Source organism: Podarcis muralis, chromosome 5 (assembly GCF_964188315.1).
Source record: "Podarcis muralis chromosome 5, rPodMur119.hap1.1, whole genome shotgun sequence".
NCBI classification, from domain to species: domain Eukaryota; kingdom Metazoa; phylum Chordata; class Lepidosauria; order Squamata; family Lacertidae; genus Podarcis; species Podarcis muralis.
This window is the reverse complement of record NC_135659.1, coordinates 4,775,364-4,802,254: the sequence shown is the minus strand read 5'-3', so window position 1 is coordinate 4,802,254 and position 26,891 is coordinate 4,775,364. Positions and strand designations below refer to the sequence as shown.

General features: G+C 43.7%; 1 protein-coding gene across 7 annotated transcripts in view; it reads right to left on the bottom strand.

Moving 5' to 3' along the window:
- The window catches only part of RABGAP1L (RAB GTPase activating protein 1 like), a 148,507-nt gene that overhangs the window by 13,090 nt on the left and 108,526 nt on the right, over positions 1-26,891 (bottom strand). For 3 of the 7 annotated variants that reach the window (XM_077928208.1, XM_077928207.1, XM_077928209.1), the window contains one exon: positions 11,854-11,946. In XM_077928208.1, the coding sequence (XP_077784334.1) occupies positions 11,854-11,946 (93 nt within the window). Of the gene's footprint in view, positions 1-3,300; positions 5,643-11,489; positions 11,615-11,853; positions 11,947-23,300; positions 25,028-26,891 lie in introns of those variants that run through there. The other 4 variants (XM_077928212.1, XM_077928210.1, XM_028732327.2 and 1 more) reach the window with 4 other exon arrangements.

Below are 26,891 nucleotides of genomic sequence, written 5' to 3'. Positions count from 1 at the left end.
CGGGCCTTAGTTTGCCGACCACCGCTCTAGACTGTAGAGACAAGGGCTATTCTTTTGACATCCAGAAGGTGCTGATGGCTTCTAGCCCTGGCTGGTGTTTGGATAGATTTCATGTCCTTGGGGAGGTCATGAATTTATTTCTGGGACAACATGCATACTCCATTATGTAACCTAGAGAGACCATCTCCCAGACCTATACTTCAGAACTAGTTTGATGCATAGTAAAGAATCACCTACCTTTAGTTACGGGCAGGGAGCTGGTGTCAGGAAGAGAAAGATTTATTCTAAACCTTGCTGAACATAGCAGATGTGCTTGTCCCTGGTTGGGTCTGCATGGAGCTGCACCCAAACCCCTGGGATAAACTCTGCTACTTCCCTGAAGTCCAGTTCCCTGAAGTCCAGTTCCTTGTGGAATAAGCCCGAGTGTAAAGACTGTCACTGTTTTGGTTATTTTTCTTCCTTTCTAGAGTAGACTAGGCCTTCTTTTCATCTTTACTCTTTCTGAGCACTAGATCAAATGCCTTGCCAAACAGCTTTGTACCTGAGAAGGGATGCTCCAGCCAGCCTGGACTAAGAACTGACTGGTTGCCCAAGTCCTCAGTCATATGTTACTCCTGGCCACCATGTTAACTGTCAAGGCTTGAAACTATAACTTGAGGGTACCCATGAGAAGTGTCTGCCATGAGCACAGAAGCCAGTCCAATCTTCTCGAGACCATCCTTAATCACCTTGAACATACCTTCCAGCTCCTGGAACCACATAGAATAATAGAATCATAGAATTGTAGAGCTTGAAGGGACCCTGAGGATAATCTAGTCAAACCATACGAAGCTAGAGCTGGCAAGCAAAGCCCAGAAGGCAGTAGCAGAAGCTTCAATTCTCCTGTGAAGACACCTTGACCATCTTGTCATAAGGGTCCTTGGTCTTCCCTTCCCTTCTGCAGAGTGGCAGAAGAGGCAGGCATATGCTTATAGAAAGGTGACTTCCTGGAGGAGCTAGATGATAATGAGCTCAAGGGTGGAGGCCTCCTGTTCCTTTTGTGGCTAGTGCGCTCCCATGGATAGTGCTTTTGCCGTTTCCTTCTGGAACTTTCTAGACCCCAAACTGGAACCAATATGGCTGCTCCTCCCATCCCCTTCCAAATACAAAACCAGCCAGGCTATTTCATGGGCAATCATTCCCTCATCCAAGTGAAGAATTTGGGTGTAACTCACTACCCAGATCCATAGGTCTATTGGTATTGGGAATAAGAGCCTCATATTATGAGATGCTGAAGAGCCAGCCTGCGAGGACTGCAGTGCTTGGCCTTCCCCTGGCACCACTGTGTCCTCTGACACATCTTTTGGGGATTTCATGTCTGCTGCAGTTACCCCAGCAGCCCAAAGCTCATGTCTGGTCCCCTGGAGTGGGGGGAAGCTTAGAAAAATGTAAGCATTTTTTGGCAAATATATCACCCAAAACAGCTCTGACACAGGTGGGAGTAGTGAGAACTAGCCTGGCCAGTGAGATTTCTCCTATGGTGGGTGGCCTGACAGCCCCAGAAGGGGTGAGGAGCCTGCTTGCTGTCCCATTGCATCAATGGCATGCAGTCTCTAATGTTGACCTGCTCTGTTCCCTCTGCCCCAATCCCTAGCTGTGAGGTGTTGGGTGGTGTAGAGGGGGGAAATGAAAAGGCAATGATAATAAATCAATAAAGGAAATATTTTGTTTTACACTGGTGACTTTGAGAAGCTCACAAAGAAGCCCTGATAGGTCTGATCTGGGAGGGCAGGGCAGCTCCTCCACCTAGAGAGGACCATCCTTATTGGCTCTGCTGCTGTCCTGGCGGTGGGGCTCATCCTGAAGGTTTGGAACACCCTTCAGGAGCGACAGGAGAATTCTGGGACTCGCTGCAACTACTTCTATAATTAAATTGTGAAGCTGTGGAGTGAAGCCCAGCATGAGATAAGGGAAGTGGGGAAATTGTGCTAAGATGTGAACTCAACCTAACACTACCTCTTCCTGAATCTATAAGGCATACTTCCAAGTGCAGCTGTAAACTAGAGTTACACCTAAAATAAATAAGTAAACATCCACAACTGTTCTCGGCCACAAGACATAAGAAAATATTACTTAAAGAAAGCTAGCTGACAAGGGTAGGGAAAAGGCTCAAGCTGGCAACTCTTTTGCCTAAAAAAGATTCCAAATTCTGTGTAAATTGTGGACTGATAACTGTAGCAATGGGACAACAATGGGACCTTTCCCTTATCTCAGTGGAACCGGGAAGAAATAAGCCACCCCTTCTCACTCACTGCCCTCATGGTAAGACTTTCCCACCCCATAAATTTGTTTAGAAAAAACAAGATATGCAACTGACTGCTAAGTACTTAAGTGCACATCTCCTTGGGTCCCCATTTCAACTCTTTGCAGCCTTGAAGGGAGCTTTTCTTCATGAGCAATAGTTGGCTTTACAGCTGTTGTTATCTGCTTACCAAAAGCTTTGGTGCTGGCAAAGCAAGCAGCACAAATGTGAACAATAGTTGGCTTTACACCCTTTGTTATCTGCTTACCAAAAGCTTTGGTGTTTGCAAAGCAAGTAGCACAAACGTGAACTTCAGATGCCTGGCTATTCATTTACAGACAAGTGAGCAAGCAAGCTGTGTGGTAGGAATTGCAGTGTCCTCCCATTCTACACTATTTTTTAAAAAATAGCCCTCTGGTCAAAACTATTCTTTTTCTTTCTTTTTTGGCTGATGGTCACTATCAAGCTGCCTTTACTCCTTTGTGCTGCAGAATTAAATCACTGGGTATGATTTCAACATCCCACCCCCACCCCACCCCCAATGTTCCCCTAGGGAGGAATTATATTATGTCAGAATGAGCCCTTGCTTTCTGCAAAGAAGTTATAATTCTTCTTGAAATAATCGTTTTTAAAATGCTTAAATCATGAGAAAATTGAGAACCCCAGAGGGAAAAGAACTTAAATTATGCATCTCAAGGAATATACAGGTTAATTCTGTTGCTTCTAGGAAGTTTTAGATTCACTTTAACTATAACCCACTTGTAAATACTATTACATTCTAGAAGAAAAAATTTATGACCATGCTAGCCAATTTAAAGATAGATATGTAAACAGAGACTTCTTGTACTAATCCTCCAGTACTAGCTACTATTACTACTACACCCCCAATCCAAGCTGTAGCATTAATAGAGGGAATGAAGTTGAGGAAATTGCTTGTTATGAGCTGTCAAGAAGGACACTGCATTTCCAAAACAGAGAGGAAAATATGTAATACAGTAACACAGAGATATAAAACTTACCTCCATACAAGTCACAGAACAACTACTGCTTTCAATCATAGATATAAAGTTGAGAGAGAGAGAGAGAAGTAATCCAGTGGAATTTAAATATCAATCAACAACAATTAGGAAGCAGGGGGAAAACCAGCTTGGGAGCGTGCTCTGTCAGGGGGTTTGGCTTTTTTCCTTTTCCTTTTAAAAAGGATATAACCTCTTCCAGCTGTGACCTATTAAAGGCAACATTTGATTAAAAAGAGGAAGCTTGAAACAAGAAGACAAGTTCCAACTCAGGAAGGCTGCAATACACTTAACTCCACCCTCAACTATCCTCATTCAGCATAGAGAATGAACATGTAGACTGATGCAAAAAGATTACAATATTATTCCTAAAGCTGGGTGTAACTCAATGTGTCACACCCCTTGCTAAACACCTTCATTATATTTCATTGCAACAGAGCGACTATTTGGACACTGAGTTGCTTCAATATGGGTAGTTGTTAAAATTAGTAAGAAAACCAGAACCTTGGATATGTGATGGTTTGAAATGCAGCCAAAAAGGAGGTTAAACATAAGATAAATTACTGCAAGCCATTAAAACTGCCAAAATGTAAAAGCTAAAGTTAGACTATGTGCTTTGTGGAACACATCACAGCGTTTTTCCACTGTGTTGTCTGTTGCTATGAGTAATTTAAGCACACAGTCATCCAGAATGCCATTATTTAGAAATTGTTCTTCAAAAAGAAAAACGGCATTCAATATGTGATTCTTTTTTCCTACTCTTGCAGTCAGGGAGAGCAGCAGCAACACAGAATAGAATTTATTTGAGTAACCATATATCATGTGGTAAAAGGGATCAACTAGGTCTTGCCATTGGACAGAGTGAAATGGCTCCATGGGTGTCTTATTTTGGCTGCCGGAAAGCAAGAGCAGACTGTTGTTTATTATTCTTGCATTTTTATTCCCAGGGGAGGGGAAGAGGCATTTTCAGCTATAGGTGCCAAATAACTGAAATCCTGGAATGCCAGAACCCACTGTTATACCAAACATGCATTTGTGGACCAATTTCTTTTCTTCCTCCCCCCCACCCCCATTTTTATATGGTGGTAAGTGCTGCTGTTGAGCCATGAACCATAGTGGGTCCCAGCCCACCAGCTGACAACCAATGAGCCAAACTGACTAGGACTGAAGTTCTGACTAAAAGGCAGCTTTCCACATTCCTAATCCTAAGCATGATTAGTCAGAAGCAAGTTTCACAGCATCAGGGGGCCGCTACCAGTAAAATATGTTTGGCATTGTACAAGACCAATATATTTTGCTGTCAAGGTGGAAAATCCAAATGCCACACCTCAGAACCTACTAAAACTTTCTCCTGTACAAGTCACATTTAAAATGAACTTAGGTTGTACTTTTGCACAGTTTCTGAATACTTCAACTTTACAATTTGATTGGTTGCTTTAGATCACACGCTCAAAGATCTGGGCTCCCAGTGAATCAAGAGAGGGCAGGCTGATTCTTATGTCCAGCTGGCAGCTTCCAAATTCTGAGGACAATTGCCTGGACAGTGTAGTTGCTCCTACAACACACTAGCTTAAAGGCTTAAAAGGAGAGTAGTGGTATTAATACCCAAGACTGGAGCTATGGGTGATGTTTTACCCCTTCAAAGGTAATAGAGGACTCTGCAACAGCAGGGTTTAGTTAACACAGGATATACATGCTTTTTGCTCAAAGGCATATTAATCAGTGATGGTGTCAAAGTTCAACAGTATCTGGCTACCAATGCAAATGTACCTAGTTCACAATAAGCATAGGTTTCTAAAAATTAGGTCATGCCAGACAAATCTATTTTTGTTGTTGTTCTTGGAGTAACAAGCTTGGTGGATCAGGGGAATGCTGTGGACTTAGTGTATCTTGATTTCAGGAAGGCTTTTGACAAAGTCCCCCATGATATTCTTGCGAGGAAGCTGGTAAAATGTGGGTTGAACGAGGTAACTGTTAGGTGGATTTGTGGCTGGTTGACTGACTGAACCCAAAGAGTATTCATTAATGGTTCCTTGCCATCCTGGAAAAAAGTGACAAGTTGGGTGCCACAGGGTTCTGTCCTGGGCCCGTTGTTGTTCAACATCTTTATAAACAACTTGGATGAAGGAATTGAGGGGATGCTCATCATATTTGCAAAGTGGGAGGCGCAGCTAATGCCGCAGATGACAGAATCAAAATTCAATTTGACCTTAACAGATTGGAGAACTGGGCGCAAGCTAACAAAATGTATTTCAACAGGGACAAATGTAAGTTTCTGCACTTAGGCAGGAAGAACCAGATGCACAAATAGAAGATAGGGAACACCTGGCTTACTAGCAGTATATGTGAAAAGGATCTAGGGGTCTTGTTGGACTACAGGCTTAATTTGAGTAAAAAGTGTGAGGCGGCAGCAGCGGGGGGGGTGGGGGAGCTAATGCTATTCTAGGCTGCATCAACAGAAGTCTAGTGTCCAGATCAAGGGAAGTAATAGTACCACTCTATTCTGCCTTAGTCAGACCACACCTGGAATACTGTTTCCAATTCTGGGCACCACAATTTAAGAAGGATGTTGACAAGCTGGAACATGTGCAGAGGAAGGTGACCAAGGGACTTGGAAACCAAGCCTTATGAGGAACGATGGAAGGAGTTGGTTATGTTTAGCCTAGAAAAGAGGAGACTGAGAGGAGATATGATAACCATCTTCAAATATCTCAAGGGCTGTCACGTGGAAGAGGGAACAAGCTTGTTGTCTCTTGCTCTGGAGGGTAGGACTCAAACCAATGGCTTTAAGAAAGGAGATTCCGACTAAACATCAGGAAGAACTTTCTGACAGTAAGAGCTGGTCGAGAGAGGAACTGTCTCCCTCGGGAGCTTGTGGACTCTCCTTCATTGGATTTTTTAAAGCAGAGGTTGGATGCCCATCTGACATGGATGCTTTAGCTAAGATTTTTGCATTGCAGGGGTTGAACTAGATGACCCTTGGGATCCCTTCCAACTTTACAGTTCTATGAATCTAAGCAAACGAATTTCAAGGAAGCCCCTCTTGTTCCTGAATATTGTCTCCTGATCACATCAGAAGAAAATTTGAATCAAGAATATGATGAGCATGTGTCTATTATTTATTGTCTAAGCCAGGCAATAAATGTATCATCATTTGTATTTGTGGAAGGAAAGTCTATCTCTTTCCTGAAATTAACATCAGCTTTGAAAAAGAGATACCAAGTTTACAGTCTTAACCCTTTGTTGTCAAGTGCACCCTAACAGCACTGGAAATGAGTCAAAAAACTTGCCTTCCTCTTCTACAACTACATGCTCCAGGTCAGTCCTCAACCATGAGATGTAAATCACCCTGTGAGTAACATCTCCTTAACTTAATAAATAAATAAAAAATCAATGTTTTTATTCTTAATACTTTTTGCGGTCAAACCCCCTGCTGAAATGCCAGGGACAACTGAAAAATAATACACGCAAAATACTAGGGGGCAAAGAAACCCTGCAAAATGTTGCTCAAATGGATAAGCTACTCATCATGCACACAGGTGCATAATGCTGAACCTGTTCCACCCACTTCTAGTGAGAAAGGAGCACAGAGGCCGACAAAAACAATTATTTCGACTAAAGGAATATTTTTTTACTAATTGCAGAAAAAGCAAATTAGTCACCTTCTTAGTATCAACACAAACAGTATTAGGGACCAATAATACTACAGAGGTTTACATTATTTTAAAAACATAACTTTAAAAAAAAAATTCCAGTTAGAACTTTCCTTGTGATACAGCAAAACTCAGAAATCCTGCTTCTGGGGACACTGCAACCCCAAATGTATCTGAAAGTGTTTGTAAGCAACCACACCCTCAAGCCAGTGGTACCAAGTGGTGAAAGTTCACCTTATGCAACACAAGCGAAGTTTATGCAACAAAGAAAGAACCCACCATTGCCCTATTGAAACCATGCCTCTCCCAGCCCTTTAAGGCATCTGCCTGTGTGTGCACCTTTTCACAGTAAACAAGGATAACTAGTAATATAGCCGTAATACAGGCGCCCTCTGGAGGAAAGATTTTACCTGACCGATGAGGATGTGTGTGCAAGGATTTGGGCTTCACCTTAACTGCCAACTCTTTTGCTAATGGATGTTTCTGTAGAAGGGCATGACATATTTCACATTTAGAGTAAACAGTCAGCCCAAACTAGCAAGGAAACATCTTCATGCAGGAATCCTCCTGCATTTTTCTCAACATAACTAACCACATATTTTACCTCCCCTTAACGTCTTGCGGTAGAAAACAAAAGAATCATTCCCTAAGTGCTTCTTCTTTTCAGATATATTTGCACACAGCTTGCTCTCTTGTAGGTTTTGCCCAGGCATGGATTACCAAGTATGGAAATTTACAGTATGTACAGGTTTTAATATTTCTCTTAATAGGCAGTCAATGTGGTATTGACAAATTTCTGAGCAACAAAGCCTATTTTAGAAATGGACTGCAGTACGACAAATCTGCTCACCACAAAATGGCAGAGACTCCTGCATTACTGCGGAAGAAGCTTAATGAACTAACATTCCCGATCAATACTTTAATTAAACAAACAGAAAATAATCAATATATGTCACACTACCATGACCATACTAACCAGAACACCATGAAAAAATTTCTTCTGACCTAGAATCCAGGCTATGCTTCAGATCAATGTAATAAAAGAATAAAAACATCCTATTTGTGGGGGGTTGGTTTATCAATTCTTAGAAGAAAGGGGTAATATAGATTTATTTACGTTGCATTTCTCTCAAGGACCACAAATAGGTATTAGGACACCATATTAATAAAATTCAGCCAGGGGATGTTTTATTTTATTAGACCAGTTACATAAGGCAAGCTTTCAGACTTGATACTTAGCACTCGCATAGTATTCCAAGTGCTTCACATACATTATCTCAATAATCCTTACAACAGCCCTGTAAGGTAGGCCAGTGTGACTATTACCACATTATAGATGCCAAACTGAGTCTGAGGGTATAGTGGCTTGCGGAATGAAATTGTGGCTGAGACGGGATTTGAAACAGAAACTTCCTGCTCACTTAGCCACTATGCTACATCAGGACTTTTTGAGGCCTGGGAGTTCAGAACAAAGGTAGAGTAAAAATGGGTGAGACAAGGCTTCACCTTACTAAGGACTATCCTTGCTTAGAACAACCACGACCTAATAAAACCTTGGCCCAATAAAATATAGTATTTCAACCATTCTGTGCCTCTCATTATGTGTGATAAACACAACTACAAACATGAACAAATTATGAGGAAGATTTGCACCACAGAGAGTGAAAGGTCAATCTTGGAAGCATGCACCTTCCAAAATGTGTCTGTGGTAGTGAACCACACAGAGCTTTGTCTAAAGCAGTGTTTCCCAACCTTTTTTGGGCAAAGGCACACTTGTTTCATGAAAAAAATCTCGAGGCACACCACAATTAGAAAATGTTTAAAAAATTAACTCTGTGCCTATATTGACTACCGTATTTTTCGCCCTATAGGACGCACCGGCCCATAGGACGCACCTAGATTTTGGGGGGGAAATAAAGGGAAAAAAATTACCCCCCCCCCCAGACGCGGGGCTGGGGCGGGAGAAGCCCGAGCTTCCCCCGACCCCAGCCCCCAGAATGGGAGCCAGAGTGGCTCCCGGAGCTTGCGGGACTGGGGGTGGGGGAAGCCCGAGCTTCCCCCGCCCCCAGCCCCCAGAAAGGGTCCGAGAGCGATGGCAAAGGTGAGCGCACCTTCGCCATCACTCCCAGAGCTTGCGGGGCTGGAGGTGGGGGAAGCCAGAGCTTCCCCCGCCCCCAGCAAGGGTCCGAGAGCGATGGCAAAGGTGAGCGCACCTTCACCATCACTCCCAGAGCTTGCGGGGCTGGAGGTGGGGGAAGCCAGAGCTTCCCCCACCCCCAACCCCCAGAAAGGGTCCGAGAGCGATGGCGAAGGTGAGTGCACCTTTGCCATTGCTCCCGGAGCTTGCAGGAGCTGGGGGTGGTGGAAGCCCGAGCTTCCCCCGCCCCCAGCCGCCAGAGCAGGTCAGAGAGCGATGGCGAAGGTGTGCGCACCTTCGCCATCGCTCTGGGACCTTGCGCGGGCTGGGGGCGGGGGAAGCCGGAGCTTCTCCCGTCCCCAGCCCCCAGAGCGGGTCGGAGAGCGATGGCGAAGGTGCGCGCACCTTCCGCATCGCTCTGGGACCTTGCGTGGACTGGGGGCGGGGGAAGCCGGAGCTTCTCCCGTCCCCAGCCCCCAGAGCGGGTCGGAGAGCGATGGCGAAGGTGCGCGCACCTTCCGCATCGCTCTGGGACCTTGCGCGGGCTGGGGGCGGGGGAAGCCGGAGCTTCTCCCGTCCCCAGCCCCCAGAGCGGGTCGGAGAGCGATGGCGAAGGTGCGCGCACCTTCCGCATCGCTCTGGGACCTTGCGCGGGCTGGGGGCGGGGGAAGCCGGAGCTTCTCCCGTCCCTAGCCCCCAGAGCGGGTCGGAGAGCGATGGCGAAGGTGCGCGCACCTTCGCCATCGCTCTGGGACCTTGCGCGGGCTGGGGGCGGGGGAAGCCGGAGCTTCTCCCGTCCCCAGCCCCCAGAGCGGGTCGGAGAGCGATGGCGAAGGTGCGCGCACCTTCCACATCACTCTGGGACCTTGCGCGGGCTGGGGGCGGGGGAAGCCGGAGCTTCTCCCGTCCCCAGCCCCCAGAGCGGGTCGGAGAGCGATGGCGAAGGTGCACGCACCTTCCGCATCGCTCTGGGACCTTGCGCGGGCTGGGGGCGGGGGAAGCCGGAGCTTCTCCCGTCCCCAGCCCCCAGAGCGGGTCGGAGAGCGATGGCGAAGGTGCGCGCACCTTCCGCATCGCTCTGGGACCTTGCACGGGCTGGGGGCGGGGGAAGCCGGAGCTTCTCCCGTCCCCAGCCCCCAGAGCGGGTCGGAGAGCGATGGCGAAGGTGCTTGCAGCTTTGGCATCGCTCTGGGACCTTGCGCGGCTGGGGGGATAGCTTCCTTAAGCCTGGAGAGCAAGAGGGGTCGGTGCGCACCGACCCCTCTCGCTCTCCAGGCTTCAGCGAAAGCCTGCATTCGCGGCGATGGGATGTGGGAGGGAGCTCGCTCGCCGCCCCGCGTGTGCTCGCCGCCTTCGCCATCACTCCCAGAGCTTGCGGGGCTGGAGGTGGGGGAAGCCAGAGCTTCCCCCGCCCCCAGCCCCCAGAAAGGGTCCGAGAGCGATGGCAAAGGTGAGCGCACCTTCACCATCACTCCCAGAGCTTGCGGGGCTGGAGGTGGGGGAAGCCAGAGCTTCCCCCACCCCCAGCCCCCAGAAAGGGTCCGAGAGCGATGGCGAAGGTGAGCGCACCTTTGCCATTGCTCCCGGAGCTTGCAGGAGCTGGGGGTGGTGGAAGCCCGAGCTTCCCCCGCCCCCAGCCGCCAGAGCAGGTCAGAGAGCGATGGCGAAGGTGTGCGCACCTTCGCCATCGCTCTGGGACCTTGCGCGGGCTGGGGCGGGGGAAGCCGGAGCTTCTCCCGTCCCCAGCCCCCAGAGCGGGTCGGAGAGCGATGGCGAAGGTGCGCGCACCTTCCGCATCGCTCTGGGACCTTGCGCGGGCTGGGGGCGGGGGAAGCCGGAGCTTCTCCCGTCTCCAGCCCCCAGAGCGGGTCGGAGAGCGATGGCGAAGGTGCGCGCACCTTCCGCATCGCTCTGGGACCTTGCGCGGGCTGGGGGCGGGGGAAGCCGGAGCTTCTCCCGTCCCCAGCCCCCAGAGCGGGTCGGAGAACGATGGCGAAGGGGCGCGCACCTTCGCCATCGCTCTGGGACCTTGCGCGGGCTGGGGGCGGGGGAAGCCGGAGCTTCTCCCGTCCCCAGCCCCCCGAACGGGTCGGAGAGCGATGGCGAAGGTGCTTGCAGCTTTGGCATCGCTCTGGGAGCTTGCGCGGCTGGGGGGATAGCTTCCTTAAGCCTGGAGAGCAAGAGGGGTCGGTGCGCACCGACCCCTCTCGCTCTCCAGGCTTCAGCGAAAGCCTGCATTCGCGGCGATGGGATGTGGGAGGGAGCTCGCTCGCCGCCCCGCGTGTGCTCGCCGCCGCCGCCCCGCCTCTCGCCGCCCGACTCGCCCGCCTCCCTCCCACGGCACACTAGGCAACGTCTCACGGCACACTAGTGTGCCGCGGAACACCGGTTGGGAAACACTGGTCTAAAGCATAATATATTTCCTCCTTTGCGTGTCAGTGGTAGAGAATCTCTCTCTCTCTCTCAGGATCCCATGCAGTTTCCCAGAAAAGTTCAACAGCAGAAGTGTTACCTACAAACATATAAACTGAAAGAATAAAAAAATATAATGTGGCAGGCTTTATGGTGCCTTTTAATTATTTTAAACAAAATATAAATGCATATTTTCAAACAACAAAAAGTGCCTGAAGTGTGCCGTTTAAAATAAATATATAACACACTACTGTTGAAAACAATACCAGAAAACCTACTTTCAGCTTGTGAAGGTGATCCCGTTTTGCCTAAGTGGGTCAATGGAAGTTGCTTGACTACTTTGCATCCCATTACCTTGTATCTGTCCAGAGGGTCTTCCTGCTGCAGCTGATTCTCTCGCATCATCTGATACTCCCTCTCATATTTCCTCAGCTTCTTTGTGGGCACCTTCAGGGGAACAAAAACTAATGTTAGTGATGTTAAGAGCAACACTTGGGAGTAGGGGCTGGGGGAAAAATGAGACAAATTGCTGTGCCAACACAGAGAGGGTAACAGAAGATCCGGACATTCCCTACTGAAGTTCAGCAAATGAGCAACGTTAAAGTCTGTCTCTGAAATTCAAGCACTGTCTAAAGTAAAACTGTGTAATATGGTGCCCCTTGCCCTGGTGGGCAGAATTATGGGAGGAAAAGTAAAGGGCTCTTAATGAAGAAATTAGCAGCAACAACAACCCACCCTTCACCCTAGGTTCCAGGGCAGGTTACAACGTTAAAATTCAATATTTCAAACAACTTAAACACAAAAATTTAGGAGGTCCTAAAAAGAGACACTGCAGGTATCAAAAGCCAGGCTAAAGAGTCTTCCGTATTCTCTGCAAGCAGTATAATGAAGGTGCCAGACACACCTCTGTGGGAAGGGAGGTTCACAGCTTAGGAGCCACCAGTGAATGCCCTCCCTCCCATGAGCTTCTGAGGGTGAAGGAACTACCAAGAAGGTGCTGATCTCAGAACCCAAGAGGGTTCGTAGGGAGATATTTGGGGCCTAAGTGATTTAGGGCTTTAACTACTAATGTGAGCACCTTGAATTGGGCCTGGAAACAAGCTTGCAACCAGTGCAGCAGTTTTAAAGCAGAGGCTATATGAGATATAAACAAAGCCCTAGCCAGCAATCTGGCTGCTGCATATTGGACCAATTGAAGTTTTCAAATCATCTTCACCGGCAGCCGCATGTGGAGCACATTGCAGTAATCTAACCTTGAAATTAACTACAGCATGGAGTGCAGTAGGCAAGGCATCTCCAAAAGGGGCTGCAGCTGGCAAACCAGTTGGAGCAGGAAAAGGCACCCCTGGCCACTGAGGTCACCTGAGCCTCTAGTCAGTGTTGAATTGAGGAGCACTCCCAAACTTGCTCCTTCCAAGGGAGTGCAACCCTATCCAGGGCAGGCTACTTTCCTACCTCCTGGACATGAGCATCTGGAACACATTAACACCTCTCTTTTCAGGATTCAGCTTCAGTTTATTGACCCACATCCAAGCCATCACTACCTCTAAGCACTGGTCCAACGCCTCAACCACCTCTCTGATTCAGATGGAACAAAAGATAGAGCTGGATGCCATCTGCATTTTTATGACAGTTCACTCCAAATCTCGTGATGATGTATGAAGCTGGGCTGTTTAAAGTTTGTTGTAAGCCCTGGCCATGCAGAAGAAGGTAGTGCATGAGTCCAGCATTTCACTTGGGCTTACTGCAGTTCACGTATGTAGCATTAAACCATGGTTTGATGCTACATCTGAACACTGATAGTGTGCTAAACAAATATTAAATTAACTTCTGTTGACTCCAACAATAGCATCAGCACAACTGCTCTTGGGGAGAGAAGGTGGAACTGCAGTCTTAATATTGCTCTTTCAAATGACTTTGTCAATTTCTTTCCAAAAGAAGAAATTCGGGATTTGCAATAATGTTCAGTTTTTACAAGATAAAACAGAAGGCAAAAGCCTCCCTTCCCTAGCTACCCAAGACAATCTTAATTCAGTATAATTCAGAGGCAAAAAATGCTTCAATTTGATCAGTCAGGAAGAAAGAGGGGCAGACCTAAGCAAATAAAAGTTTTTAAAACCCATATTCTTTTTCCTATATATCCTTGGCTTTTAAAACTCTGGTCACACACTTAAAATCCAGATCCTGAAGAACAGATGCAAAGCACATCAGACTGCCGTCTGTGCCCTCCTCAGCATGCTGATGTTTTGTGCATGGGGACACAGCAGATTCCTAACATGTTGCTAGGATACCTCTCAGCAAATGCACTTCTTATATTCCCTGATGTTTTGCCACTACCCTTCTGTCAACAGAAGCAAGACGATAACAGAAAATACAGGGTAGTGTATAAACTGGTGTGTTGCCACTAAGGCAAAAGAAGATTCGAGAGTTTGCAGGGGCAGTGTCAGAAACACTAAAGTTGGCTTTTGAGGGAACAGCTGTAAGTAAAATTGCTGTTAATTGCTAGTGCATGACGTGCATGGCAAGAATGAGCAGCAGCAAAGCTTAGGCTCATGCACTCTCCTCCATCTTGGAAGCTTTGCTTTCAGATTTGGTTAACCAGTTTGTTGTGTCATAAAGCCCAAATAACTGCAGTTAACATTAACTATGGCTAGTTTCAAACAAGCCAACTTCAAAGCATGTTTGCTGAAGCTCACTTGCTGAAACAAATATAAGTTTATGTTAACCACTCCTCTGGGTCTAGATAACATGCCACACAGTGGTGGTTAACCAAAATTGAAAGCCAGTGCTTCTGAAATTCTTCTCCCAGCCCTGTGGGAGGAGAAGGGAGGCTGTGTTCAAATCCATGGCTCACTGTGGCTTGTTTCTGCTCATGACATGTGAATGTGTTTACCATAACATAGAAATGAGTGTACATTTATCACTAGCCTATGTGTCCAAGCTCCAATTCCATGTTTAGCTCCATTACAGAGGTAGGAAAGTAGGTGGAGCTTTCATTCCGTAGTCTATTCGAAACAGGTGCTTCTATGCCAAATCAATATTAATTGGGGAACTTTTTAAAATCACAAATACAATATTTCAAATTCTCTTTCAGTTATAGAAAGCTCAGCTCTGATTCTATATAATTTTGCTCAGATTGGAATCTAGCATAACAAATTATGATCACATACAGCCCATAGTCTCATACTACAAGTTATTAACCAACTGGTTCCAATTAATAACATACTTTGCATAGAATACACTAATTAGAGTAAAAGAAATATAATATACCCTCATAGATTTATGTTTGAAAGAATGAATGTAGAAGTCAGATAGAGAAAATCATCCCATATTTTTTGGATACTTCTATTGTGCTCCCGAAAACAGTAATATTGCTATTAGGTGTGAAGAGATATGTTGTCTCAGCACATTAGGCTCAAAGTTACAGATATAAAGATTCTGCTCAAGGCAAAGGAAAAAGCCAAAGTAAAATTTCAATGAGGGACAAGAGACCCATTTGTTTTTCTGTTAAAGTGTAAGAAATCTAATCAAGGGAATCAACATACCAGACCTGGCACAGCAGACAAGCCAAAACTGGAAATTTCTTACTATGAATTTTTGTTTACTGAAGTCTCCTGGAGGGCAATCCGAAGGATCCAAATGGGAAGACAATCCAAATAATGTATTCTATGTGAGGTGCTTAATCATACACAAAAGCCCTCAGAAGAAAGGAAGGAAAGGTCCATTGCAATTCTGGAAGAGCGGCCATTTTAATGCCAATTCATCCATTAAAGGAGTACTGGGGAAGCTGCTTCTTCATCACTTCCTCCCATGTTGCTCTGGCAATGTTTGATGCAGACCGTAACTGCTTCAACAATCCCACCAAAGTGGTTCCTGCACCTAAATATTATCAGAGCAGAGTGGAAAGACAGCATTCATCTAGGAATGAGCGACCTCATAGAATCTTACAGCTGGAAGGGTCTCAAGGGTCATCTAGCCCAACCCCCCTTTTATTGTATTTATTATTTTTATTGACACTGTCCACAAAGTTCCCATATCACAGGAGTGGTATGAGAAGACGTCAGAAGAAAATGGCTTCCAGACTGCCACAGTAATATAGGAATTGTTAATTACTCCGTGACAACAAAACAAGCAAAAAAAATGCCATCTTTGAAGTTCACTGCTGGATTGTGGCCTATCAATGACGAATAGCCATGATGGCTGTGCTCTGCTTCTGACTGTGGGACCACAGTGCTCTGGTGCTTGGATCCTGATGGGCCACTGAGAGGCTGATCCAGAAGGCTCTTCCTATGTTCTTAACTCCCATCAGCCTCAGTAAGCATGGCCAATGGTTACAGATGATAAACTCCCAGCATCCCACAGTCCAACACTGTCTGGAAAGCTACAGGCTCATGTCATCGTGGTTCCATATGTAATTTTTAAAAATGACAATTTGCTTTGAGGAAAGTCTAGAATACTTCAAGCTCTAGGTAAAGGTAAAGAGACCCCTGACCATTAGGTTCAGTCGTGGCCGACTCTGGGGTTGCGGCGCTCATCTTGCTTTATTGGCTGAGGGAGCCGGCGTACAGCTTCCAGGTCATGTGGCCAGCATGACTAAGCCGCTTGTGGCGAACCAGAGCAGCGCATGGAAACGCCGTTTACCTTCCCGCCTGAGCGGTCCCTATTTATCTACTTGCACTTTGACGTGCTTTCGAACTGCTAGGTTGGCAGGAGTAGGGACCGAGCAACGGGAGCTCACTCGCGGGGATTCGAACCACCGACCTTCTGATCGGCAAGTCCTAGGCTCTGTGGTTTAACCCACAGCGCCACCTGTGTCCCACTTCAAGCTCTAGCTTAGAGCAATTTTAATGCGGCTAAGAAACAATTCACACCTTCATGACCCAGCACAGCATGCTTAACTCGTAACCAAAATGAACAACAATTGCAGGGGTGCAGAGCACAGCGTTTCGTTGCCTTTGTCCGTTATCCTGTCTTCTGTTAGCCTTGGAGGACATCAGTGCCTAAGTTCTGTTTCCAGAAACGACATATAAAAGTTGGAAGGGCCAGTGAAACCAGTATAATTAGGCCATGATTCTCTTGACAGCAGTAGAAAAAAGAATAACTGCTACAATTACCAGCTACAATTACAATACTGAGTGGGTGGTGGCAAAGTTAATTGTTTCAGAGCAGGAATGGGGAAACCCATGACTCTCCTGATGTTGTTGAATTAAAAGTCCAATGACCCCTGGCCATTGGCCATGCTGACTGGGAGACGGGAATTTGAGTCAATTATGTTTGTATTTGAGTGTGTACACACGCACGCACACCCCTCTCCAAATGCACCACTGGATTTTTAATTATGTTATTGCACATGCATTTCTTCTATTGTCTTTTTCGAGTCATGCTACTGCCTAATACCCTGAAACTGGAATCAGTAATCAGATTACAGTGGTGATTATCCACGGTGGTCCCCCAGAGAAACAACTGACAGGGGAAAGGCAGAGGAGTGTAATTTTCAGACATAATGTGCTTTGTCTTTGGTTGTAAAATTTAGATTGTGAAATGTTTGCTTTTTGCTTTAAAGGCTCTAGGATGGTCAAAATTTCATAGGGCTGTTTTAATCAGGAAGTTTTGTACAGTAAGTTGGTATTTGAGAGATTAATGTCTTCATAGGCTTACCACCAAGAAATATAATTTCAATGTGCAACATTTATTGTTATAACACTAGGAGCAATGACTCTAGAACAATTTGCACAAAATTAGGACTCACCCACACTTCTGTTTGCCCTGGGAAAACCAGCAGTTTAATTCTGAACTGGAACAAAAGGGCAATTGGGTTTTCTGTGGATTGCCTTTTGTTCCAATTTAGCACTAAAGAATGTGTTTTCCAAAGGAAAGCTGTGGGGCAAAGGCAAAACCGCTCAGACCCATGCCTAGGAAGCAAGGGACAAGCAGGAAAGCGTTCAGACCTGTGCTTTCTATGCACAGAACAAGCAGAAGAGTGGACAAGCCCCTTAGCATCATTGCTCCTTAACAGGTAACAGTATACTTAGTAACCAGGGTATGAAAGGCACTATAAGTAAGTTTTGTTGTTTTTCCACATGGAAAATGGCTTAAGAGAAGCATACTACAATCATCTTTCTCAGCCCACTTCTTTCTTAATAAAATACTTCAAGTCCATTGTCATTCTTTCCAGGAATTAAGCTAACATATGCAAATCACAGCAATCAGTCTTACAGCATATTGTTCTTCATAATCCAAGTACTTTTACAAATATTATTCAGAAGTCACTAAATTAGGTATTGGATTATGGATCAATTACCATGAAAAAATGCATCATAACTGCTTTGTTAACAGGGAACTTCTGCTTGCCATTGCCCAGTTAAGACACAATTGTTCTCAAATCATTCTACAAGGCACTGGCAGGGCACAAGAGCACAGTGGAACTGAATGTTCCCATCAACAACAGTTTCCATCACTGCCACCAACATTTCTGGATCATTAGCACTCCCAGAAAGAAATCACACAGGACTTCAGTTGGAGCCACAGTTTCTCTCCTTAAAAAAATTACAGCAGTGAAGGCTGTGTCTTGGCAGTGATCTCTTAGGGTATGCACCTATGACAGCAATTAGGAAACCACTGGCTGTGATGACTTATCATCTGTCCCAGATGTAGTAGCTGATATGTAAGAGGACCTTTCCAGGGGAGGAGATATGTGAAGAGGTTGGCTCTGGGAGCTTTGAAAATATATTCGGCAGACTAAAAATAATCTGCTGTTTGTGATCCTAACGATATTAAGGGACCCATATCTTACATGTGTGTTCATGGAAGTACCACCTCTGGGATCTTTAATCTGGAGATGATTCATAGAATCATAGAATCATAGAGTTGGAAGAGACCACAAGGGCCATCGAGTCCAACCCCCTGCCAAGCAGGAAACACCATCAGAGCACTCCTGACATATGGTTGTCAAGCCTCTGCTTAAAGACCTCCAAAGACGGAGACTCCACCACACTCCTTGGCAGCAAATTCCACTGTCGAACAGCTCTTACTGTCAGGAAGTTCTTCCTAATGTTTAGGTGGAATCTTCTTTCTTGTAGTTTGGATCCATTGCTCCGTGTCCGCTTCTCTGGAGCAGCAGAAAACAACCTTTCTCCCTCCTCTATGTGACATCCTTTTATATATTTGAACATGGCTATCATATCACCCCTTAACCTCCTCTTCTCCAGGCTAAACATGCCCAGCTCCCTTAGCCGTTCCTCATAAGGCATCGTTTCCAGGCCTTTGACCATTTTGGTTGCCCTCCTCTGGACAGGTTCCAGTTTGTCAGTGTCCTTCTTGAACTGTGGTGCCCAGAACTGGACACAGTACTCCAGGTGAGGTCTGACCAGAGCAGAATACAGTGGCACTATTACTTCCCTTGATCTAGATGCTATACTCCTATTGATGCAGCCCAGAATTGCATTGGCTTTTTAAGCTGCCGCGTCACACTGTTGGCTCATGTCAAGTCAAGTTTGTGGTTTTCCACACTACAGAGGTTATTCCACTACATTAGTACCAATTTCGACTTGTCAATACTGTACTGCTTACTTGGAAAAATTAGCAAGAACCAATAAATGGCAATATTAGTTATTAGTTAGTTATTTAGTTATTAGTTAGTTAGTTAGTTATTTAGTTATTTACACAGAATGGTGGACAGGGAGTAAATGTGCTACTGGCACTGAATGTGCTTACAGGATCAACTTTGCAGTGCTTTTTGTCTGGGGAAAAAAATGTTTAAGGGTACTCTCATTTCCCTACTCATATTGAAATACTGCCCTTCAATGAGGCAAAACTCAGATTCACAAAATGTTTAGGGGTATGCAACCCCCTGCGTCCCCCCCAGAAAAAAGCACTGCAACTTTGTAAGATTGAAGCACACTGGCAAGGCACCCTAAGACAAACTATAGCTACCTGGGACTGCACTCGTATGTTTGTTGTTGGCTAAAGCTCATGATTAGTCAGGACAAGCACAAGTTCGAACAACACACATGGCAAAGACTTAAGAAAAGACTGGGGAGGGGCAAAGCAGCTGGGAGCTCCCCTCCAGGAGCCCACATGTTCACACTGTCCTGATAAATCATAATCGGTCTTACCACAATGTGCAAACCAGGCCATAGTCATAAATGTTAATAGTGCTGGAATATACGCACCCATCTTGAAAATGTAAGTGAAACAGAAATGGAAATTTTAGTTGATACACATCCAGAAGTATTAAATAAACAAATGGGGTTGAGGTTTCTCACTGAAGAAGCATTTTATATAGACTGGGCATCCCTTTAAAATAAATGTATTTCTGAAGAATAACAAAATATTGAAGAGGCTAAACAATTATTAGAAATTACAAATGGTTGTTTGCAAAGTACTATTCTGATTGATAGTTGTCTCTGACTTCACTGTTGACTTTCTCTATAACTTTCTATCAAGGACTTTTTCATGAGGCACCAGTGGCGAATTTGCCCACAAACAATACAAGCTTCAAAAGAGGGGTTTTGATGGGGAAACTTAATATTCTCCCTCCATGCCTTCACTGATTCTATTAGTATTAATTCCCACAGCTGATGCAATTTAAAACACCTGCACATTAGGTGCAAAAGTGCATTTAACCTCACATGTCATTTGGTCATGAGAACTGGAACACCAGGCATGATGCTACAAGGTGTGTGAGGATACAGAGTAATTAGCAAATTTTAAACTTTTCACCCAATAACAAAACCCTGCAAATTGAGAATACAAAACTTTACTAAGCAAAGCAGTTAACCACTGGAATCTTGATTTCCTTTGCATTCATGAAAAAGTAATATTTAAAGTCTCCCTAGTATTTAAAGTCACTTCCTATTTTGGTAGGAGGTGACATTTTCTCCAGTTTTTAACAAACGAGGGGATATAAGGGCACATCATGTTACATCATGCTAAAATTTATAATGCGGTCGTGGAAATCCCCAATTCAACTCTCACCTCAGCCACAAACTTAGTAGATGGTCTTAGATAAGCCTCTCCCTCCCTCTGCTCTGCCCCAGCCATTTTCAAAGCAAGGCTCTTTTACAGAGAAGACTGTAAAGGTTATTGCAATAGTATATGTCTAGAATTTCAACACCATATAAATGCTATTATTGCTACATCTACTTTTGATGAAGTAAACCTGCATGGAGATACACATTCTCTCCAAAACACAATAAAAAATCACAACTGCATAATGAAAATGTCAGATTGTATTCTTGCTTCTTCTTGTCTAATAAAGCTAGTATTTTCCCCACGACTGCAAGTCCCTACATTATCTTGATTAATTGCATATTTTTATCACTATGATTATTATAATCACAAAATTGTAATCCTCTGTTAATAAGACTTTCCTAACACAGTCTTCCTCTTATTATCCAATTCTAATAGGGGGCAAAACACCGCTTGAGCAGGCATAGAACTTTGGATATGCATAAAGATTTCAATGTTAAGTTTGACTACTCGATCATTTCTATTTCAAAGCTATCTGTCATGCAATATAGCCTGATTGAGGATTCTGACTAGATTTGCCAGTATGCCCTGGTGGGAAGGAGAACAAATTTAGTCATTTCTCATTTCTTTATTTTATTTTGTCCTAGTCAGAACAGATCCAGCCTGCTGACTTGCCACTATCATTTTAACATTATTACTGATGCTAAATCTCTGTCCTAAATGCCAGTCAGGCTGGCAAAAATTAACGCCCCCCCCCCTTTCCCCTTTATGTTGGAAGGGCTGTGGAAAGATTGATTAATTTATTCATGTTCGGTGGGAATGCTTACGTTAAAAACTTTTGGAATAGAGTATTCTCCATTATATATGCAATTACAGGCCAACCCCTTTCTCCAAATCCTACCTTAGCCCTACAATCTTTGGACATAGACTTAGGTTCCACCCTGTGCCACAGTGAACTAGTAGGCTTCTTACTGACCGCAGCACAATTAGTGGTAGCTCAGCAATGGAAGAAACAAACTGAAATACCCCTGAACATTTGGGAGAATAATATCTGGGATGTCTCAGGGTCTCACCAGACACAGGAGGGCAATTAATGGCATAACAAACAGAGACACCTTCCAAGAAACGTGGCCCCCATTTTTTAATTATGTTAATGGTCAAATTCAAGACCTGGTTATACCAACTACTCAATATTCTCAGTGGAGTGGTTTGAATGTTGAATGTTGAATGTTGAATGTGTAAGTGTATGTCTAGAGACAACGGATAAAACAAACATCGTTAGCTGTACTGCTGGATAGGTGTTTAATGGCTATTGTATTTGTTTAAAAACCAATAAAAATTTGGTTGGTATACACACACACACACACACACACACACACACACACACACCTGTCCTAAAGCCAGGTGGAAAGAATTCCTTACCTTCACTGGATCTTGGTGGCATTGCTTTAAATTCTTAAAGGACATTGGGGGAGGGGCTCTTATATGGCACATAATTTTCTCTCTTCCTTAACATCAGGATGTCTTTGTTGAGTAGGATATTTTACAATGATGGCAAATAGTAAAGGTGAATTGGGAGATAAAGAGTCCTTGCTTGTAAAAGATGACAAGAGAATGAGAACAAGAATATCAGACCAAAAACATGGAGTGGTATTACATGTTTTCGGCTCTTCAGTTTGAAAGTTTGATATTGATAGTTCAAGGATTTGTTTGTATATAGCTGTCTAACTATAACTTTGTATGTTATATCCCAGCATGAGATTCTGAACAGTAAATGACATGCAAATATGATGTTGTTCATTTGCTGGTATGGAAGCTAAGCTATAGCTACCACTCAGAAGCCAAAATAGATCCTGCCAGCTAGTAGTATCTCTGTACACAGAGTTGCTATGCGAGCAACTAAAAAACCTGTCTTGGTTATGGTGATGCAGAAAAGCAAAAGACACAACCCCACAATGGTCTACCAATACTAGCTGGATGTTTTATTATTTTTACAAGGGTTTTATTCAGTATAAGCCATGATCTGTGGACCCATTTTAAGCATTGTAACATTGGATATTGTATCATTAAGGAAGTATACCATCTATGTAAAAGTATTAAAGCGATGCTGAAACTCAGTGGAATTATTTTTATTTTTTGCAGTAAGTAAAAGGTCTAACTTCTACCTCAGAGATTTAAAAATACTGTAGCTGATTCAGCAAGAAAGCTTCCTAAATGGAATGTACCTCAACTGCAGATTACACCGCTTAAACTTCTTTAAGCCTGTACTTTTGCAGATAGATAAAATGAGAATTAACATTCCCAATAATAAATCCACTCGGTTCTTGCATAAGCAGCACAATAGCCACTCTGGACTTACTTCCATGAAAACTTAAGTATCACATATGCATATTTCTTTTCTCCCCTAAACCCACTTTTTCCATTGTCAAATAAAACAAACTATATCACACACGTTCCCTTCCATCTCTCTTTCATAAACATAAATAAAATTAAGTTGAAGAGGATCCTTTCTTGTGCAAATTAAGTTCACTAGTCCTACAGGTTAAGCAAGGCCAGACCAACTATAGGCTGCCTTGAGGCATCAGCAGAATCCCTTTTAGTGTAACAACACCAGGGATGAGCAGTGTGATAAGAATCCATGGTTGTTCGACAAAAATAGACATTTGACAGTGTGAGAGGTTTTTAGCACAGTACTATTCAAGAACCTTGTCAAGTCAATGAGGTCTAAGGGAGAAAGAGCAAGTAGAATCATTTCCCTACTACAGACATTGAAGAAAAAAATGGTACTGAAGGAAAAAAATAGAACAGTATTTCACAATCTAGACACCTACCACATATTTGGGTTTGCTGACTGCAACCAGGCTGGCCAGAAAGTCTTCATCATATAGCTTGCTAAAAACATGGGAGTCGTAGGCCACCACAATGGAAATTTCTTCCATCATTTTGTCAGCACACTCTGTTAGCAGTGCCAGCAACAGGTTCAGTATCCAACGACAAAGAATTAGCTCAGCTGTGTGTCGATTGTCCACACCCACTTGAAGAGACTAAGTGGGTGGAGTGTCACAGAAGGAACAAAAAGGCAGAGAGACACAGCAGCCAGCCCCAGCTCCTCTCTGCTGCTTTCCTCTGGGAATCTTCCTTATCTTTGCAGGAAATGTATAGGTCTAACACCTGTTCATATGCTCAGATAATAAAACTGTCATTCGCTAAGGTCAGTAATAAAAAGTCTTTTTTTCCAGTAATTAAAGTCCAAATGAAGCAGGGGTAAATCCGAAAACTTCAGTTCTCTCTTGTGTTTCCCCACAACTTCTTGTTCTTTAAATGTAATATTTCACCATAGTAAAAAGATTCTTTTTAGTGGAGGAGGACAGATTTCACAAGACGACTTGCTTTATGCTTATTCCACAGATTCCCACAGAAGGAGTGAACAGTATTCTGCCACTCTTGGAATTTTCCAGAGTCTCTTATCAGATACCTGAGGAAATAGTGTTTTTTCTGTGGCAGGTTTGGTCTGGTGTAGGGTCTGCTTTTGTTTCTTTTTGAATTATTCTGACATAAAACAGAAATATAGGGCCTCATCAGCCTTTTATTGAAACAATCTTATATACCTGTAAGATCACAGCAACAAGTTTTCCCTGTTAGTCAGAGAGTAAGATCATACCTCAAAAGGATAAAATCTCATCTACATGGCCTTCATTCACAAGAAAATATATGCCTTTGTTCAACAAAACAGTAGAGTACAGAATCAGAAGAGCACAGAAAGAAAATCCTCCTTGCAGACAGTGTCCAGTCCTTCCCTAGTTTTTAACACAGAAGGAATTTGTAGTTTCAGACCAGTAAGTTTATCAAAAATATGTAAAGGGGGGAAATGCACCAAAATCTGAAACATTTGAGAAAATCACAGCAAGTGCTTAATCAAAAAGCAATATTCTTACATTAAGAACAGAAAGGAGAAAACATCAAAGGACCCATTCCTGACTGACTTCTTCATATTTTGCCCTGTTCTATAGCATTTTCTTCCAGTGCTAAGGACAGATATATATCTGACATTTATCATGAATGAGTGTACATTTTGGTCACCACAAAAGTCATATGGTATTTCCTGGTCCAAACTGCTGCAACTTTGTCACATGTTTTTCCCCCTGCCAAATAAAACCAAAGAAAACTGCTCGTCATTTCATCCTGTTTTCCTCAGGGGTCCCTCTCAAAAATTACATGTATATTTCAAGAGCAACAGGTGTTGTTTGCTATTAAACAGGGAAGCTGGGACACAGCTGTAGCATGGTGGATAAAAAACATTTCCGTTTTAATAAAGGAGTAAAAACCACTTGTTATTGCTAGGAAACAGCACAGAATTTTAATAGGCTTAAGGCAGGCAAAATGCAAAGAAATCCTCTTAAGAAATCCTTAAGAGCTACTGGTCACGTTTAACCCACTAAGTGCAATGAAAAACCTATGTATCCTATTTGAAACTTGTAACAATTTAGTTCTGTGATACTGAAGCTAGGTTAATCTTACTTGTTTTCCCAGGGAAGTAGTTCAGATCTAAGCAGTAAACAAACCATTCTTTTTGGATTCCAGTGAACCTAATTCCTACCTGAGCTTCTAAAACTTGCACTTTGTTTTCCTAAGCATGCTACTAGGTCCAGGGAACCTCTTCAAAGCAAAAAGCATTTCTCCCTTCAGCTTTGCTTCAACTTCCTGGTAGAAAATGCTTGCTAGAAGTGAAAGCTGTCTGCCTTTGTAGTTTCACCACCACAATGACTCAGCTTGGGAATATGATAATGTGTGCGGCACAAGGCAGGTGGACAAAGACACCTGTTGTAGGAGGAGGTAAGAAATGGAACGTCCCCTGATCCCAGGTTCCCTTCCAGGAAGGGATGAAATTACAACAACCATCACATGCATTACAACTACATACACTCCTTTCTTAAAATTCTGCGGCAGAATCAAAGAAGGGGGTGAGGAATGCAAGATCTCCACCCAAAAAAGCAACCTTAAAAACATGTCAATAGTATCCAGGTAACTTTTAAGTTAATCATTTGATGGCAAAAATACTGGGAGTCAGATTTTTGTATATCCCACCCTATCCTTTTAGTGTGGCAGCACCTACACTTTGGAACTGCCTGCCTATGGATATCTAGCAGATGTCTTCGCTGTATTCCTTTCAACGCTTGCTAAAAACATTCTTGTTTAGACAAATCTACCCAAGTGGCATGAATTTTAATCTGTTTTTAGTATTTTAACTTTTTGAATGGTTTAAAGTATTGCATTTTTTAATTTATAAATTGTCTTCTTTTTGTAAACCACTATTCAAGCATCATAGTATGTCCCTTTCTATTCTTAAGAAATGACAATAGCCACAACATTCATTTCCTCTACTATACTTAATTAACAAAAATGCATCCACTAGCTCCCTCTTTTAGCTTGCTACCCTGGCTTCCTAGAAGACAAATCAGGAGACAGGAGTCACTCCACTCTCTGCTTCCCTCTACTCTTAATGAGTTGCTTGGCAGGGAAGCTAAAGAGAAACCTCCAAGCATACTTGGGAGGTAGTCTCTGAAATTCTCTCATGCAACATTTTAACAAACTGGAAATAGAGGACTTATTCTTTGTAAATAGTTTGTCTATTTTCCAGAAAAGACACATTTGATTCCAGGTGCAGACATCCCATCTGCAAAGATCCTTTTAGAAATTTCAAACCATTTCTGCAGAATAGTTTACTGAGACCACAGTGACTAATCCAACGGCTACTGCTTTAACATTTCACAATGATGCTACAGCAGAAGTAATGACGGAAGTGGTTTTACACCCTTTATTCTAGATTGCAGTTACGGTTCTAAACAGAAACACTAGTTATAAATTTTCACACACACATATGCACACACTCTACACTAGACTGTAAGATTTTAACTCACTGTTAACAAGGCATTTTGTGTTGAGGTAAAACTAAAGAAGAGGGCCCTGCGAGATCAGAGCACTGGTGCAGCTAGTTCAGAATCCTGTTCTAAGAGTACCAATCAGACAATTAAAGAAAAATGGAAACTTAGCGAGAAATCTCCTCTCCTTTCAACTGGCTAAAAGGTTGGCAAGTGAAAATATAGTGTATAACCCAAGTTGGAAAATAGGGTAGGTAGTTGCAGAATTGAAAAGGAAAAGGGCTGTGGGGTTTGAAGCTTGTAGAGCTGGATCTGAAACTGAAACACTGGTCACAGAGCACTTTAGCAGCAGAAGCCAAGAGATGACTGGGAAGAGACTCAAAATCTGAACAGAGGGTAAAAATGGATAACGTTTTTGACTTCATTAGGGTAACAATTTAGAGAAGGAATTGTCATATGTGTTTCTCTCCATTTTAAATTTGTTACTTATGAGTAACTGTAGCATTATTTATCTCTAAAATCATTTTCTCAAGCTGCTTGCTT